This window comes from Pholis gunnellus (genome assembly GCF_910591455.1).
Source record: "Pholis gunnellus genome assembly, chromosome: 6".
Classification (NCBI taxonomy): Eukaryota; Metazoa; Chordata; class Actinopteri; order Perciformes; family Pholidae; genus Pholis; species Pholis gunnellus.
Genome location: NC_136532.1, coordinates 2249180 through 2266975, shown reverse-complemented (window position 1 = coordinate 2266975; position 17796 = coordinate 2249180). Strand labels below are relative to the sequence as shown.

Genomic DNA, 17796 nt, shown 5'->3' with positions numbered 1-17796 from the left:
AGCGGAATAGCTCTGCCTCAAGGAAACATTTCGTGCATCAGAGGTTTTGTTTGTATAGTTTCCCATTATATTTTGTGCAGCATCACATAGTGGTATCTTATAAAAATGAATCTGTGGACATTGGACAAGCTGTTAGTGTGGATCTGCTGGAGCTGGAGGCTTTTATTTTTCCGACAGCCTCTTCTTATTCAGCTAAGAGTTACAGTAAGGATGCACTTTTGCAGTTATGTTCAGGGGCCAACTGTCTAATTACAATATTAATATATATATATATATATATATACAAAAATCTGATTTATTCACAAAGAAAACTGTCAAATTCAAATGAAAAAAAAAGACGGACAGCTTGACAAAATTATCAAAGCATAATTCACAATACTCTACTGCCTCCCCTGTTTATAAATACAATTAAATACAACGGGGCTCACCATTTACAGTAAGGTTAAAGGTCACAGCTACCATTAGCTTAGCTATAAAGTCAGCTAGCAACTTACTGTAAATTGTTAGTGATTAGCACTTTTTTGTAACAGCTAATGATAAGCTAGCTGTCGAAATATGAGCCCAATTAAAACTAAAAAGTCGGCAAATGTGATAAAAACCTTTGAGCAGCATCTTCTCCTACAGTCACAAAGTGTTTGGCAGTAACTAACGTTACCATGTGCTACTTTGCCCTACCCTAACCACCATGACAGTAACTTCTTGTAACGTTAGCCTAGCTTTAGCTGGATGCTATTTTCTTCATGCTAATAAGCTAACTTTACCTTAACGATAAAGAACAACGACAGAGAAACTCGGGCTTTAACATGACTACCGTTATAACAAGTATTGTTTTAAGGTCTGTTATTACCTGTCTAAATGAGGTTGGGTATCGATATCCTTCTTCTCTGTAAGGTTCCTCTTCTTCAGAAAGGACAGACTTCAAAGTGAGAGAGGGGAGGTGTAGCATTAGCAATGATGGCACTACTGTGGCGCGAAAACACAGCACAAAGTGCGCATGCGCTGATGCTGTGTCTCTGTGGGTATACGTCCTTTCCTTAATGCTTTCTGAATGTCATACATTACAGTGAACTGATGAACTTCAGATCATAATGTCAAGACAACACATAACGCAATTATGTTAGTTAACAAAAAGTTAGTCAGGAAAGAAGTAGCTCACATCCTTTACTCAAGTAAAAGTAAAGAAGCCATCCACACAATGTTAAGAAGGCCTACAGAAGTATTGGCAGTAAAGTGTACTCAATGTAAAGTATCACCAAGCAAAATGGCCCCTGGTTGTTTGATCATATTATCTATTAACTATTCTAGCTGGTCAAAGTGGAGCTACATCATACAGTAAACTACTTTACTGTCATCTATAACCTTGTATTATATTGTTTTGTAGGCTTCATAAAATCTGAAACGAACGCGGTGGAGAAAAAAGTTTCGATATAGGCCGAGCTCTAAAGTAGGCAGATATAGGCCTGAACAGATTTTGGTTGACAATCATTAAAATGCATATAATACATTCTTGACCTGAAGACCATTATAGCAGACATTTACATTACACAATAAAGCCGCATAGGCTTATTTCCATTGTGTTTCCCTGATGGTGCAACTACAATATCCATCCAGTAAAAGAACTAACTTTGCGCAAGGTCCCTATTGTTGAGAAACTATTCACATGCCATTTCTTCATAGTCTGCTTCGACCAGTTCTAAAGATACTGCAAGCGTATCCATTCTATACTGCAGCCGTGTTGTGGTGGAGAAGAAGTAAAGCCATTTAATCAGTAAAGTATTTCAACATTTTGTTCAAATAACCTGTTGAGTAAATGCAATTATTGACTTTGTCGCACACAAGAAACCAGGCTAGATGGCAGAAATCAGATAAATCAATGAATGGACACTATTATTGATACTCTCATGCTGTTTGTGGACCAAACTGCATATCAGAGAGAATCATTTGTGGCCTGATGGGGGCACCAGAGTAGAGGTACAATCTTAGGAATCGGCCTCTTGGAAATGTCAGTAACCACAGCAAATCTAATCCTCCTCCCATTAATCATGCCACTATAAAAATGATTAAGATGCTGCCTTAACTGCGGAGTGGACCGTATGGACAGACAGACAGACAGACAGACAGACCATCCCTAGGCTCCACTGCTGGCAGTGCAACAAACAATAAATAGAATATATCATAACTTCCATTTATAGTCAAACAGCAGGAATCTCACTAGGGAAAATGTAAGCCAAAATTGAGCAATAGGCTGTGTATTTGTTTATTTTTTTTACAGGGATATTTAATAAAATGAATAAATAAAAGTATTTATGTTTTTTTGGATCATCCAATGTGGTGGGTTACAGTTATATCCCGTCATGTGTACAGACTTTGAAAACGGCAGGGTCAACTTTGTTTGTTGGATCAGCTGTAGTTACTGAACAATCTGTTCAGCCTTGAACCTGAATCGCTCAGATTTTGTTATGCCGTGAACGAACAAAACCGAATGACCACAACTGTATGGGAAATGTTGGGGAGAACATTTAAATGTCAATGTGTACTTTGTAAAGCTCATTTCTTTGGAGCTTTGTAGAGGACAAATGTGCATATAGGTTGTGAAGATGTATAATGTAGGCTCTAACCAACAATGTGTAGTAGTCCAATCTGAAAAATACAGCTATAACATGATGCCCAACTTTAAAAAGTAAAATAGCACCCTAATACCAGTAGGCCTATTCCTTTGTTGAATATGATTTCCATCCCAGAAAACATGCTTTGCATTCAGGAGAAGAATGTATTGAACACCTTCACACTTCCTGTTCCCTTATCATCCCATATCCATAATATTCCTCAATTTGTATTAACAAATGTGTAGCCTATACACAATTGTGTAAAGTTTGATGTAGGCTAACGTGAAAAGTGTAAAAGCCTAATTAACTGAGTACCACAGCTGCGACTGAAACCCGCAATAGAATAAGTAAAAAAACGAAAATAAAACAAAAACGTAAATTAATATTAAACTACTAATCTATAAAGCATCAATACATTTCAGGAACTAGCCCACTCCCTCAAACGCTATAGGCTCTCTGTGCAACCTTCAGAGTGTGTGTGTGGTGGCGAGATTAGGCGTCCTCTCTGTAGCCATGCCCCCATTGCTGCTGTCGCCTAGGAAACGGGGCGTGGACTAACGCGCTCACGGAGCAGGTGACGGACGTGATTGGCTGAAGTGTCGGATGATGTCGTAGCGTGCCATCGCTCCATCGGGGGAGAAGAGTCACTCCGTGCGTCGGCGAGACCCGGCTGTCTGTGCTCCACACCTGGAAGCTGGAACCTCGTCACCGCAGCTCCTCTCTCTCAACCACCACTCTCTGACCCGCTCAACGTGAGTAAAGCTCAACTCTTCATTCAAACATTGTTGTTTTATGTTGGGGATATGCCTGCAAACGTTAGAGACTGAGCCTAGCCGGTGAGCTACGTCAAAATCTGACAGTATAGACGCAACAAAGCCGCTCCGCTAACGCAGACAGCGGACGTTGATAGTTTGGAACAGAATGGCTTAGACCCGCTAGTCTACGGGAGATACACTCAGATAAGGGATTTAAATCACCAGTATGAACGAATTGCAGCATTGATGTTCCCCCCAAAATAGGTCATATCGTAAATACAACAAACGGCGTGCTATTAACTGTGGAGTATCGACGCATTCATGGGTATTGAATATTACGCTTAATATTATGGGGTTTCTCTTTAGGGAGTGATTCGTCAGAGTGCTCAGGGGCAATATTAGGCTACGTAATTGACACAGTTTAAATTATGTAGGCTGTAAAGTAACTATTAAAAAAAAATGTTTTAATAAATTACTGGCGATAAAGTTAAAGGGGAACACCACCTAAATTATGTATTCCAATGTTATTTCTATGGCATAGGATAGTTCAATCAATATCTGTGAACATTAATCTCTCTCTCAATGAAACCAGAGAAGTCTCAAACTCATTTGATCTCAAATATCAAGCCCGGAGACAACAACGATGGACTGATTTTTTTTCTCTCTGAATTTGTAATACCCACATGAGCTTTATTCTTCTGTATTTGGGATATTAAAACATGAGGTTTTTCTGAACAGTTATACTTTTTTTCAAATTGGTTCCTCCTTGTTTGGCTGTTGGAAATCATTTCCTGCTTTGGTGAGATGTCCAGTCTGCTTTTGGCTGTGGGGCATAGTCATCCTAGCATGTGTCTGCGTATGAGTTGTCTGGTCACAGCCGTGTTCCACAGGTTTTCTACCCACCACACACTATAATATCACTACCAATGATCACTGACCTGTCATGTTAAGGTGTCCAGCTGACATTACTCCGCTTGTGTTATTTATGTAGCCCTGTTGCACCATGCTGACCCGTCTGTTCCGTATGCACGGCCTCCTGGTGGCCTCCCACCCCTGGGAGGTGATCGTTGGCACGGTCACCCTCACCATCTGTATGATGTCCATGAACATGTTCACCGGTAACGACCAGATCTGCGGCTGGAACTTTGACTGCCCCAAAACGGAGGAGGTGAGTGAACGACGTCGTCAGGAGGAAGTCTGTTCTCTGTGGTAGTGCATCCACCACACAATGTAAAGTAGGCCGCTTAAAAATAACCCTCAGGACTGTTCTCCCACAGATATGTCACACTTTAGTAGTGACAGTATACAATAATAATAATGAAAATCTTAATTTATGTGTGTTATCAATGCAAAGGTTACAAAGGTAGAAATGGCAGAGAAACAATGTATGAGGAAAAAAATCTAAATAAAACAATATCAAATAATTAAGAAAACAAAGGTACTTCTACTAACCTCTCAGCTCCGACATAGTACCCGTATCTCTATTAGAAATGAATATGCATTGTCATGACCAACAGCTATAAAGCCTGCAAAACATAATGCATATTTAGCAGCGGTAGAGCCATAACTCAAAAGTGTTAACTAGCTGTTTCCCCCTGTCTTAAAGGGCCAGTGTGGAGCATCTATTAAAAAAACGTTATATATTATTTATAACTATGTTTCCATTTGTGTTTGATCAACTGAAACTCAGAGTTATAGTGTGTCAGCTTAAAATGAGCCCATCATATCTACATAGGGAGCGGTTCCTCTTCACGGAGTCCGCCATGTTTCTACAGAGGCCCAGAGCGGACAAACCAAACACTGGCTCTAGAGAGAGCCTTTCACGTTTTTACATTACCTGAAGGCCACCGTTGTTCTCCGTAGCATTAGCGATAGACACAAAAGTGGTGTCAATCTGAACTTCTAAGTCTGAGCAACAAAATGTCTTCCATTGGGAATTATCCCTGACCCTACATTTCTGATAAATATCTGTAACCTTGCCACTAATTTCCCTCTCTTTTTACAGCAAATTCTGAGCAGTGACATCATCATCCTCACCATCACACGCTGCATCGCCATTGTCTATATCTACTTCCAGTTCCAGAACTTGAGACAACTGGGTTCCAAATATATTTTAGGTAAAATATTGATGTGCACCTACGATGTTTATAAGATGCCAAAGATGCCGTGGATCTTCTGGCTGTAGCTAGATGTATCTAAAATCCACCTGATTTACTCTCTTGCAGGCATTGCGGGCCTTTTCACCATATTCTCCAGCTTCGTATTCAGCACAGTCGTCATTCACTTCCTCGACAAAGAGCTCACAGGCCTCAAGTAAGGGCGCACTTCTGCATGCACACTGTCCTTTCCTCACCAGCGTCTCTGTTAAAAAAAACAATCCAGTTCATTGCTCTGCTCTGTCCTCCAGCGAGGCCTTGCCGTTCTTCCTGCTTCTCATCGACCTCTCCAAAGCGTGCGCCCTCGCCAAGTTCGCCTTGAGCTCCAGTTCTCAGGTATGAAGAAGAAAAAAATATTGACTCATCAAATTGCACACATTTGACATGAAATCCAACAGTAGCCTTGACTGGTTTCTTGTACGTTAACTTTCAGGATGAAGTGAGGGAAAACATTGCTCGTGGCATGGCGGTACTGGGACCCACCTTCACTCTGGATGCCCTGGTGGAGTGCTTAGTAATCGGAGTGGGGACCATGTCAGGTACTTGCTGCCATTGAGAGTTTTCCTTGTGCCGTTACACCATGACATCACTGTTGGGTGTGTCAACCAGACAGAACAATGACACTGTTAGGTTACTCTTTAATCCTCTGAACCTCAACCAGTTTCAGGGCGTTTTTCTGCTATCTGGATTCCACATGCTATATTCAGATATGTGGCTCTCGGTCTCGGCCGAGTCATTCGTAGCTTCCCTGTTGTGCTGAGGAGCGCAGAATTTTTTTTAGTGCAGTGATTTTGATGAGATATCACTATTTTGAGCTTTGATTTGGTTACGTTTCCTGACGGAAGCGCACGTGATGCGTTAACCGTTGGAAAGTTCTGCTGATAAACAGTCTATAATAACTGGTGTAATTTCAGCATTAAAAGAATAACATATAACATGCTTTTTGGGGGGCTTTGAGGACCTGTTCTCCTTGTTAAGATTGCTCCATTAACACGAAAGTTGCAGCACCGGAATTGTGTGTTCAGCACTTTTGAGAGCATGTTTTCACTGGATGCAGTTACTGAGCAGTGGCTTTGTGATTTAGTCATACTGGTGATATGGCGGCCACCTCTCCTGATGCTTGAGTATCTGTCTTGTGTCTTTCAGGCGTGCGGCAGTTGGAAATCATGTGCTGCTTTGGCTGCATGTCTGTCTTGGCCAACTACTTCGTGTTCATGACTTTCTTCCCAGCGTGTGTCTCCCTTGTGCTGGAGGTAAGGATGCAGTTTTTCATTGTATGTGTGTACATGTATGTGTGTGTTGATGTCAGTTTTTTGACTGTGTGGCCTTTGCTTGTGCAGTTGTCCCGCGACAGTCAGGAGGGCCATCCCATCTGGCAGCTGAGCCACTTCTCCAGAGTCATGGAGGAGGAGGAGGACAACAAACCCAACCCTGTGAGCCAGAGAGTCAAGATGATCATGGTAACACATCTCTTCCTTTGTTTCCTCCTTTATTTTCATTTCAACACAACAACACATCATTTCTGATCTCTGCTCTGTGTGCAGTCTCTGGGCCTGGTGATGGTTCACGCCCACAGCCGCTGGATCGCCGAGCCCTTGTCCATCAACACCACAGTGGGTGTCCCACAGGTCGGCATGGAGCTGGACCACCTCTTGCCCAGGAGGATCGAGCCAGAGAGACCACTGTGGCACTTCTACCTCACCAGGTGAGGCGAGCGATATGCTACCCCGACTTTCCTGCAGTGCATTGTCATGCGTGTGAAAGGAAATGAATGCTATGTATCAAAAGTGAACTGAAAAGTTAAGCTAATGCGGAAGTGCCTTAAACCGGCATTCTCTCTACTGACAGACAGGGGGCGACTCCTCTGGTTGTATAGAAGTCTATGAGAAAATGACTCTCCTTCTCTCTTGATTTATTACCTCAGTAAACATTGTAAACATGAGTTTATGGTCTCAATCTCTAGTTTCAAGTCTTCTTCAATACAGCATGATGTTCATTTAGTAAATGATGGTCCATTTAGAGTCAAATAGACCATAAAGCAGGGGATGTTTTAGGGCGGGGCTACTTTGATTGACAAGTCGCTACCATGACGTTGTCCGGTCTGAGAGTTGTCCGTGTTTTCGTCTTACAACTTTAACCCTTTCACAGTGTGTTTTCAGTTCATGAAAGTTAACTGTAGCATTTTGGTCAAAATGTCTAATGTAGAGTTCTGTTGTACTTGGCTCCACCCACTCGAGTAACTTCTGGTTTAAAAAAAATAACAGTTGGCGGTGGCTAAAAAACCAAGATGCCAACGGCTGAAATGCTGTTATCCAGAAACCAATTGGTGACGTCACTCTTACTACATCTTCTTCTATACATCTATATACGTCTATTTTATGCTTCAACACAACGTAATAAAGCTCACGAGTAGAGGAGACTGTATCAGGATGTGGAAGTAAGAAGAGGTCAAAATTCCAGCGACACTTGTAGTATACAGTATAAACTTAATCAACATAATAATGACAGTGATTTAACTACCTCTTATATTTCATGATCTCTTGATGCCACTTAATTATCTCTTAATTATTTCCAGATAGGAAACTACTCCCATAATGACTTTTCATTCTGAAACGGACACCATGGTGTCTGGAAATTGCACATGGTCCTAATATAAAGAGACTTTTAAGGCAATAGTGTCAACGATGTTGGAATGAAGCTTTTATCTCAACAGTTCCTCATGATATCTGGACCAACATCAAAGTGTATATTTAAAGATACGAGACCAAGGCCAGTGTTGGCTTTTGAAATCAATTCTAAGACGACTCGTTATTGTGGCCCTCCCCCTGCAGGATGATCACCATGGACATCGAGCAAGTGATCTGTCTGGCCTTGGCCCTGCTGCTGGCGATCAAGTACATCTTCTTCGAGCAGGCCGAGATGGAGTCCACTCTGTCGCTGAAGAACCCCATCACCATGTCCGCCCCGGCCCTGACCCCACGGCGGCCCGCCGAGACCTGCTGCAGGAAGGAGCCGTGCCCTCCCAGAGCCCTCGCCCCCCCCGCCCCGAGCGCGGCTGCCCCGGCGCCTGCCAACAAGGCGGAGAGAGGTGTGTGTCTGATGGCGGTGATGACGCCGTAGCAGATGTGACTTGTGTAGCGCTGTGATCTCCAACTCTGCCTTGTTTCCCTAGATGAAGTGATCCGACCCTTGTCCTCCCCGGCCACTGAGCCCCGGCCGAAGAGCTTCTTCGTGGCGGGGGACGAAGAGGGGGAGCCTAAGTCTGAGACGGATCAGCCGAGCCTCCCCACGATGCCCAGAGAGCTGAACGAATGCGTGGCCATCATCAACAACCCTGAGGTGAGACATCGCCACGGCCGATAACTCGTGGCTCACATGAATGGTTACGTGACACCTGGCCCAGCTCCCAGCTCCCTAAAGTGTCTTGTGCCGGTCGTCGAGACACGTCCCACTAATAGGACTGCAGGGTTCGAGGCAGTTTGTGTGATTTAACTAGGTTGTAATGAGCTTAGTCACTCCACTCTCTCTCCAAAACTGAGCCAATTAGAGCGTGACACCAATAGAAAAGACACTTGCTCTGATTCCGCCGGCTCCCTGTGGCCTCACATCGGTCCACATCACATGCAGGTTTATTGAAATGAAAACTGCTACAAAATGGGCTGAAATCACCTCAAATGAATAACAGAGATAGCTCGTAAATATATCAAAAGTGAATTTGCTTATACGTAGGCCTATAAATGAATATATAACTCCACTGTAGCTTATGCCAACATAGAGAATTTTATTCTATGTCTATCGATCTCCTCCGCTGCGCTTCAGCACCCGGGACAGCTCCGCAATGACACACACACACACACACACACACACACACACACACACACACACACACACACACACACACACACACACACACACACACTATACACACAACAAACAGTGCTATCCGTCTGAGAATAACTCTTCATAATTCATGTTGATGTATATTGAATAATGTGAGATTACCGTTCCTTATTTCATGAGCTATTTGTAATTTTTGGGGTGAAAAAAAAAAAAAAAAAAAGAGATCCATTCAAATACTGATTTGGACGTTGATTACCATGGCAACGATCAATGCTTCGAAGCATTCCGGTCGGTCTTATATCCATAGCAACAATCATCACTCACAGCTCCCATAGCAAAATGCCTGTTAACATCTGTCTGTGAAAATACTGAGGAGTGTGTGATAATCAACACTGTTTATATTGTAAATAACAACTGCAATCCTTTAGGAAACCACTTTACTCGGTTAAGATGTATCCTGGAGTTTTGTTTCTTCTAATCTTAAAGTCCCAGTGAAGTGTAACTCTGGGTGTCTTCAGCGTCTGTACTGTCACATATTCTCCAATGAAATGGAATTTTGGAGCAGGTTCCCGTAACAAGAAGGATTTAAATCAGTTCCTTCACTTTTGATTGGACCGCTAAAAAGTGGGCATGCATGTCTGTCTCCTGCAGCTGGGGGCTCGTTTCCTGAGTGATGCTGAGGTGGTGCGGCTGGTCAACTCCAAACACATCCCTGCATACAAACTGGAGGCCATGATGGAGAAACCAGAGAGAGGAGTGGCCATACGTAGACAGATGATATCTGCGAAACTTCCCTCCCCTTCTGCGCTGACCACCCTGCCGTACACCGACTACGACTACTCCAAGGTGAAGACACACACACGCACGTGCACATACACACACACACACACACACACCCAGGACCAACTGCAGGGATCTGTGTCGCCCTCTGCTTCCTGTTTGACAATGTTTCTGTTTTCCAGGTTATAGGCACCTGCTGTGAGAATGTGATTGGCTACATTCCCGTACCAGTAGGCGTGGCCGGGCCGCTGCATCTGGATGGGAAGCAGTTCCAGGTTCCCATGGCAACCACGGAGGGCTGCTTGGTTGCTAGCACCAACCGCGGATGTCGAGCAATTGCTGTAAGTGATATATTGTTTTCCACAGACCCAGATAGTACCAGGGTGGACAAAATAATTGAAACACTGAGGAGAGATGAGGCCACTTTTATTCACATTTGACAGTTATTTTTCTTACAATTATTGTTGTGGAGTAGTAGTGGTGCAGAGTTCTTGAAATATTCAATTCAATAACTTTGACACATTACACAACTGTTGACAAAATCTTACAATTAACTTTCATGAACTGAAAAGTTCTCAGACGAAAAGCACGGACAACACCGTGGTAGCGACCTGTCAATCACAGTACCCCTGCCCTAAAGCATCCCCTGCTTTATGGTCTGTTTGACTCTAAATGGACCATCATTTACTAAATGAACATCATGCTGTGTTGAAGAAGACTTGAAACTAGAGATTGAGACCATAAACTCATGTTTACAATGTTTACTGAGGTAATAAATCAAGAGAGAAGTAGAGTCATTTTCTCATAGACTTCTATACAACCAGAGGAGTCGCCCCCTAAAGGCCATTAGAAAGAATACAGGTTTAAGGCACTTCAGCATTAGCTTCTCTTTTCAGAACCGAAGGTTGCAGCCTGCTTGTGAACTATGACACTGTAATAGGTCAGGGTTGGGTCATGGGAGACACTGACAAATGACTTCTGATCTGATAAGGATATGAGATCAGAAGACGTGTATCATGGAGGACAATGACAAATGAGTGTGTTGATCATGTAGAACTTCTTTTGTGTTTGATCAGCTGTTGTCAGATGCATTATTCCTAAAAACAGTGTTTAAAAAAAGAAAGTATTAATCCAGAATGTATTCTAATGTGTACTGTATCTGACTTGCGGTCAGCTGGGAGGCGGAGCCAACTGTCGTATCCTGGCTGACAGCATGACTCGAGGACCCGTAGTGAGATTGCCCTCTGCCTGCCAGGCCGCTGAGGTCAAGGCCTGGCTGGAGAGCACAGACGGTTTTCAGGCCGTCAAAGAGGCGTTCGACAGCACCAGCAGGTAAGCCATGAAACCTGACATGGACAGAACTAGGACTCAAAGTGTGGGCTCAGTGTCCGTTGTGTGTCTCCATACGTTGTTTTTGTGCTCAGAGCCTGTGGTTGCCATTGGCAGGTTTGCGCGGCTCCAGAAGCTTCTGGTTGGTCTGGCTGGGAGAAATCTCTACATCCGCTTCCATTCCAAGACCGGAGATGCCATGGGGATGAACATGATCTCTAAGGTAACTATTTCAGACTGGCTATGTGTATTGTTTCACGCCGTCTGGGCGTTGTAGCGAGTCCTAACGTCCTCAACAGCCTTGTTTAAAATGATACTTGGTCTGCCTGCAGGGTACAGAGCAGGCTCTGAGCACACTGCAGCAGCACTTCCCAGAGCTGCAGGTGATGGCTGTCAGCGGGAACTACTGCACCGACAAGAAACCAGCAGCCATCAACTGGATCGAAGGCCGGGGCAAGTCTGCCGTCTGTGAGGCCACCATCCCTGCTAAAGTGGTCAGAGAGGTAGGAGGAGCCGGGAGCTTACTGTTGTTAGTTTACAAACTGTGTGAGGTCTTTACTAGCATTAACCAATTTAAAAATGTTTTTATCTCACAAAACATTCTGCCTGAATGCGTACTTCAAAAAACGTTTGCTGTCCGGCTTGCCGCACACAAAGGGAGGCAGGCATTAACGAGGTGGTCTGGCAGCAATCTAACGGCACTATACATTTACAGTATATAACCGTAATTGCACTAAATCCTTCTTTTCCCATCATTTTAGGGTGATGACATCCTAGAATATGATGACAGACATTATAAGCTTTATTCAAAAACCTCAATCAAAGCTTCAAATGTAGAAAAAAAAGAGATTTGTTACGGCCGTAGTCTGTAGCCACAGTCCCGCATGTGGTCTCTATGTGAATATGCGCAAGCCCCAAATTATGTTTTAGCTGTTTTTTCCGACTGGCTTTGCCAATTGCCGTTTTTGAAGCGTCCGCGCCTGCTGCAAGGGGTCTCGATGGGATCGGACCCTTAGTCCGGCGAAGATACGGCACTGAACCGTGGTGCGGTTAGTTTGAAAGTATTTTTTGGATGGTTCGGACTTTTAGACCAATGGTCCATCGCTTAGCCCCATCCCTCGAATGTAGACTGGCCAATCATAACATTGGAACATTGTTCCTCAATTTCATTGTCTTCTGTCTCGATCACCAGGTTCACTTTTACACTGTGCTCTTTATCTCTTTAACCTGTTTTCACTGATGAATCACTTTTGACATCCTGGATATATCCTTCAAACACATGTTGCATTGCACGTCGCTTTTTTACTTTTTCAAGAATAGAGATAGTGTTTCTCCAGGGAGTGCAGTTAGTGACAGTGTGGGCTCCATGGTAGCTCTGACAGCTTGACGGAGTAGCAGCAGGGTGGTAGGGCGAGGGGTCAGTTCCAGGAAGTTCTGGCAGGCCAGCAGTATGTTACAAGAGCAGTGCAGCTCCTTTAGGGAACATCTCAGTTTGTGGTCGACTGAGCGAGAGAGAGAGAGACACGGTGTATGCGCTGAGATTCAACAGGTGTCTCTATCTCTGGCATTACGCGACACATCCCTGGCATCAGGTCCAGCAGGATATACCGGATCTACTTCATGTTAAAAGCACGTGCATCTTTACAATGAAGACAGTGTGTGCCGGCCACAGAAGCACACAGAAGGAAAGTCATCTGTAAATCTAGATTCCATATCATGACCCACTTGTCGCTGCGCTGCAGGTTTTGAAAACGTCGACGGCGGCTCTGGTGGATGTGAACATCAGTAAGAACCTGGTGGGCTCAGCCATGGCAGGCAGCATTGGCGGATTCAACGCGCACGCAGCCAACCTGGTGGCTGCCATCTACATAGCCTGTGGACAGGTAAAGTAGTTCTATCGTGCGGCCTTTCTATATATTCTTGTGTTTCCTGGGTTAACGTGTGTGTGTGTGTGTGTGTGTGTGTGTGTGTGTGTGTGTGTGTGTGTGTGTGTGTGTGTGTGTGTGTGTGTGTGTGTGTGTGTGTGTGTGTGTGTGTGTGTGTGTGTGTGTGTGTGTGTGTGTGTGTGTGTGTGTGTGTGTGTGTGTGTGTGTGTGTGGCTCCTCCAGGATCCGGCCCAGTCGGTGGGCAGCAGTAACTGCATCACCCTGATGGAGGCGTCGGGGCCAACGGGGGAGGACCTGTACATCACCTGCACCATGCCCTCCATAGAGCTGGGGACCGTAGGAGGAGGCACCAGCCTGCCCCCCCAGCAAGCCTGCCTCCAGGTACACACACAATAATAAATACAGCAACATATAAATCCTGCTAGAATCAATGCAATCTATTTAGCTAACTTCCTGAAGTGTTCATTCATGTGTATGTGTGTGTGTGTGTGTGTGTGCAGATGCTGGGCGTGCAGGGAGCCAGTCAGGACTGTCCGGGGGAGAACGCCCGGCAGCTGGCCAGGGTCGTGTGTGCCACCGTGCTGGCTGGAGAGCTCTCACTGATGTCTGCTCTGGCTGCCGGCCACCTGGTCAAGAGTCACATGACACACAACAGGTAAGAGCAAAGGAACGTCCATTTACAGGTTTCTGATTTACATAAACACCAGGAAGATATGCAAAAGTCTAAGTGTCTTTGCCTTATACTTTGCATATGGTGAGTGCTGTCAGTACTACAAACTGTTGTAAATTAGTTCTTTAATTGATTAGATTTTTAACATCTTTACATAAAACATAATTAAAGCTGATGGTGGTTAAAAAAACATCTTGGTTGAATTGAACATACAAATATGAGGTATTTTTATTGTCAAAAAATTCCGACATCACCTCCACCACTTTGTGTTTGTTTACCGTGGGAGTGTCAGTGCTGACGCGTTAGCATAGCTAGCAGCAAAGCTTTAGCTTCTCAACACAAATAGCCTAGTTGATGCAAAAGTTCTGAAAACTTGACGGTACTCGCTTGGTGCCAAGGAGCAGGGCCCGAAGATTACGCTGTCCGGTCACCATATCATAATATTATTAAGTATGTCTTCATTTATGTATAATCACCTTAAAAATAAGAATCGTTATGTTTTCAATGCCGTCTAAGCCGTTCTATCTACATACAGAGCAGGGCCCTATTCCTCGTACGTGGCTAACTGAGTTAGCCGGATAATTTTCAGGATGAGATTACTTAAGTGAGGCTTTTCGGTTCCTCGAAGCAAGTTTGGAAAAATCACCATAGCAACACATCCATAAGCCTGAACCTGCTCCAGAGCAGGCTTGAGCTAGATCCGCTGGATAAGCTGCCACTCCCCCGGAAACAAGTGTCAGCTCCCTTCCTCAGAGATCCATCGATGAGGAAGCGATATTAGTCAGATTAGCGTTTTATAGGGAGAGAGTTCTTCGAGATCGCCAAGATCCGTTATCACATCATGATGACTTCCTGTACGAGCACTATCGATTCTGCCGACAAGGAATCATTTATTTAAAGACCTTCCCGAGCCGTACATTGAACACCACACGCCATCTACTGTCTCACAGACTGTATCACAGCCTCGCGCTTTTTTGTGAGTGGTTCATGTTTGTACAGTGTCGGTGATGCGGAGAACATCGGGAAAGCCGCTGCATGCCGTGCTGTTCATAAAGTTTATTTGGTGCTTAAGAAACTTATGGATGTGTTCATTACATCACCATGGCACATGTTGTATTGACTCACCATTCTGAATGTTTGTGTGCTTAGTGTTTACTTGCTCCCGTGTCCTCTTGATGGCTGGTTGAACTACATGATGGTTGAAAGCACTCATAATGATATGACAGTATTATTAGTACACCATAGATATCATTATTGTAGAACATCATTAAGGTGGACTCATGATAAGAATAGAGAGAATTACACACAATTTATTTTCACCGCTTATTATGAATAATACATACACACTGATCCGCCCATACACAGATTCGCACACACATATTCAAACTCCTATTCTATATGGTAATCTACACATACATGTATATACACATATATATATATATATATATACATGATACATAAGCGCATACAGTACATATATCCTCATAAGTATCTATTAATTCGTATCAGTTAGATACTCTTTGGGCTTGTTTTTATCTACTTATTCTGAAAGAGTTGATATAATTATTTTCGCTATAAGATCTCATTGGATGATACATTTCATTAAGCCTACTTAAAGAAATATCGTCTGATTGATTGAGGTGATGAGGCACTTAAAATGAACCTATACATTTTCCCAATACTTGCGCATTTAACGACGTCTGCGATATTTTGCCATGCTTCTCGTCTAGCCCTCACAGCGTTAGATTTCGCCATGATTATGGTCTTGAATTCTTCGTATGTGTTCATGATCATCTCCTGCTCGTCAGCGGAGTAAAAAGAGGCTCTTTCTTTGAGTTTATTTGCCGTTGTACTGTTAGAAAATCATGGTTTCGGTGATCGACGCTTCCCCCTTTTGAAGTAGGACGGACACGCGCAACGATCCTGTTGTCTGACATCTGGCTCGAATTAACGAGACTGTTTGAGCGCGGATCAGCCTTTGAGGAACCGAGATAGCCTGATGTCAATCATCGAGTTAATTTAAGCTGGATAATAGGACATTTGATCGACTTAGTTGAACCACGTACGAGGAATAGGGCCCTGGTCGTTCCTACAGCAGCCCAGACAAACCAAACACGGGTTCTAGATGGGGCCATTGCTGTTGGCCATCGTAGTCCTCCCACACGGGAGGAGTTTCAGTTGGATGGAGTCTGAAATCCTACACATAACATCTTTTAAATATTTTGAAGATCTAAAACATCGATCTCTGCCAATGGCTTTCTTTCTTTACATTTATTTACAGGGACATTTACGTATGAATTGTATACTTATTGTAGCATTTCAAGCTTGAGCTTATATATGTTTTCCCTTTTAGGTTTTGAGATAACAGTATTTAAACTAAGAGACACTATAATACCCGTGATCCAGGCGCATTATTTATGGTTCAGGCAAAGACTTGCCAGTCCTCGTGGTCCAGATAACACAAACTAACGTGGGTTCAAACACCTGTTTAAGCCTTATTCAGCTATGAGCTGCCTATACATATGCATTTGACATTTATCGCACCATTTACAGCCTATAGAGACTCTTTAATAAGAAAGATTATTTATAACCAGTGTGCATTTGACATACAGCGTGATGGAAACTGATCTGTTCCGTCTGCAGATCCAAGGTGAACCTACAGGAGACTCCAGGAACCTGCATCAATAAGGCCTCCTGAGAGCCCGAGGGGAGCCCGGCCTCCTTCAGTGAGACCAGGTTACCTGAGGGACCAGTACAGCCGGGGGAATATGGACAATGTGAAAGGGACTAATCATTCATCAAGACAAAAGACCCCAGATGTCTTCAAAGTGCTTTCAAAGAGACACTGGAGTGTCTCTTTGACCAATCTCTATGCTGGATATAAAAACCATATATTAATTTTCTGTTTCATGGGGCTCGAAGCAGAGCAGTTAATTACTGTCATCTTTTATTCCCACATTTAGGAATGCTGTCAGCTTTTTTTTGGAAACGGACAGTTTGGGTACAAATTAAATATTTCTGCTGTCCTGTTGCCAAATGCAGCATCGTGAACACAGACACAATGGAATGCTGCCTACTACGGACTCTTCATCATTTAAAGTCTTCATCAGGGTGTGTATGTGACGCTAACGAGGGCGCATAGTGTTCCAGTTGTGAGTGCTAGGTTCAACCACAGCGAGGCAGGCAGACTAACCACGACTGACTGTACGAATGCATAGGAATGATTGATTGTTTGGACTGCAAGCCTCACTCAACAGTGCTGAGTTCATCTCCTGCACAGGTGAGGACAAAATCAGGGTAGGAGGGAGGATAAATAAATAATGCTTCAGGTGCCTGTACTGCTAAGGAGACCATACAACAAATCATGAGCATGTTTGGATATGACTGTATGATCATCATAAAGAAACAAAACCAGTGGCTCATGCACCTCAGCACTGCATTTCCACAACCAAAGAAAATTACTTTAAAGAACAGTGTTTAAGATGTACGTGTTTTAATCGAGACAAAGTGCTGTTGTCGCCGAAATGGGCTAAAAAAGAAAATAGCGTCTACTCCGACAAACTAACGTTAGCAGCTAACACATCGTTCATCCGCGAAGAGGTGCATTTTCTTACTTTGAACACTAGGGGGCGTACTCCATACAGTACCGAATGCGGAGCTACTGACACAAATGCAAACTGTGGAGTGAGCGTGCACCGTTGGTGCTTCAAAATGTAATGTGGGTGAAATGAATTCAGTGATGGTGAGTCCTCCTTTTGTACCAGCGGATGGCAA

General features: G+C 43.7%; 1 protein-coding gene across 1 annotated transcript; it reads left to right on the top strand.

Moving 5' to 3' along the window:
- The first annotated feature begins 3313 nt into the window (after window positions 1-3313).
- Window positions 3314-17796, top strand: hmgcra (3-hydroxy-3-methylglutaryl-CoA reductase a). Its single transcript, XM_079161942.1, has 20 exons — window positions 3314-3358; window positions 4353-4529; window positions 5367-5478; window positions 5587-5674; window positions 5769-5853; window positions 5951-6056; window positions 6664-6770; window positions 6858-6977; window positions 7062-7222; window positions 8349-8605; window positions 8690-8856; window positions 10009-10203; window positions 10320-10478; window positions 11312-11469; window positions 11584-11689; window positions 11799-11969; window positions 13209-13349; window positions 13575-13733; window positions 13853-14007; window positions 16666-17796. Exons 2-20 carry the CDS (start codon window positions 4365-4367, stop codon window positions 16718-16720), a joined length of 2667 nt encoding a protein of 888 aa, XP_079018068.1. The 5' UTR covers window positions 3314-3358; window positions 4353-4364; the 3' UTR covers window positions 16721-17796.

What these genes read in the sequence shown, in the direction of transcription:
- hmgcra (XM_079161942.1), top strand. Translation starts at nt 4,365, where the DNA reads ATGCTGACCCGTCTGTTCCGTATGCACGGCCTCCTGGTGGCCTCCCAC. An exon ending in GTGTCTCCCTTGTGCTGGAG is followed by an intron (nt 6,771 to 6,857) that starts GTAAGGATGCAG and finishes TTGCTTGTGCAG; the next exon opens with TTGTCCCGCGACAGTCAGGA. An exon ending in TGGCACTTCTACCTCACCAG is followed by an intron (nt 7,223 to 8,348) that starts GTGAGGCGAGCG and finishes CTCCCCCTGCAG; the next exon opens with GATGATCACCATGGACATCG.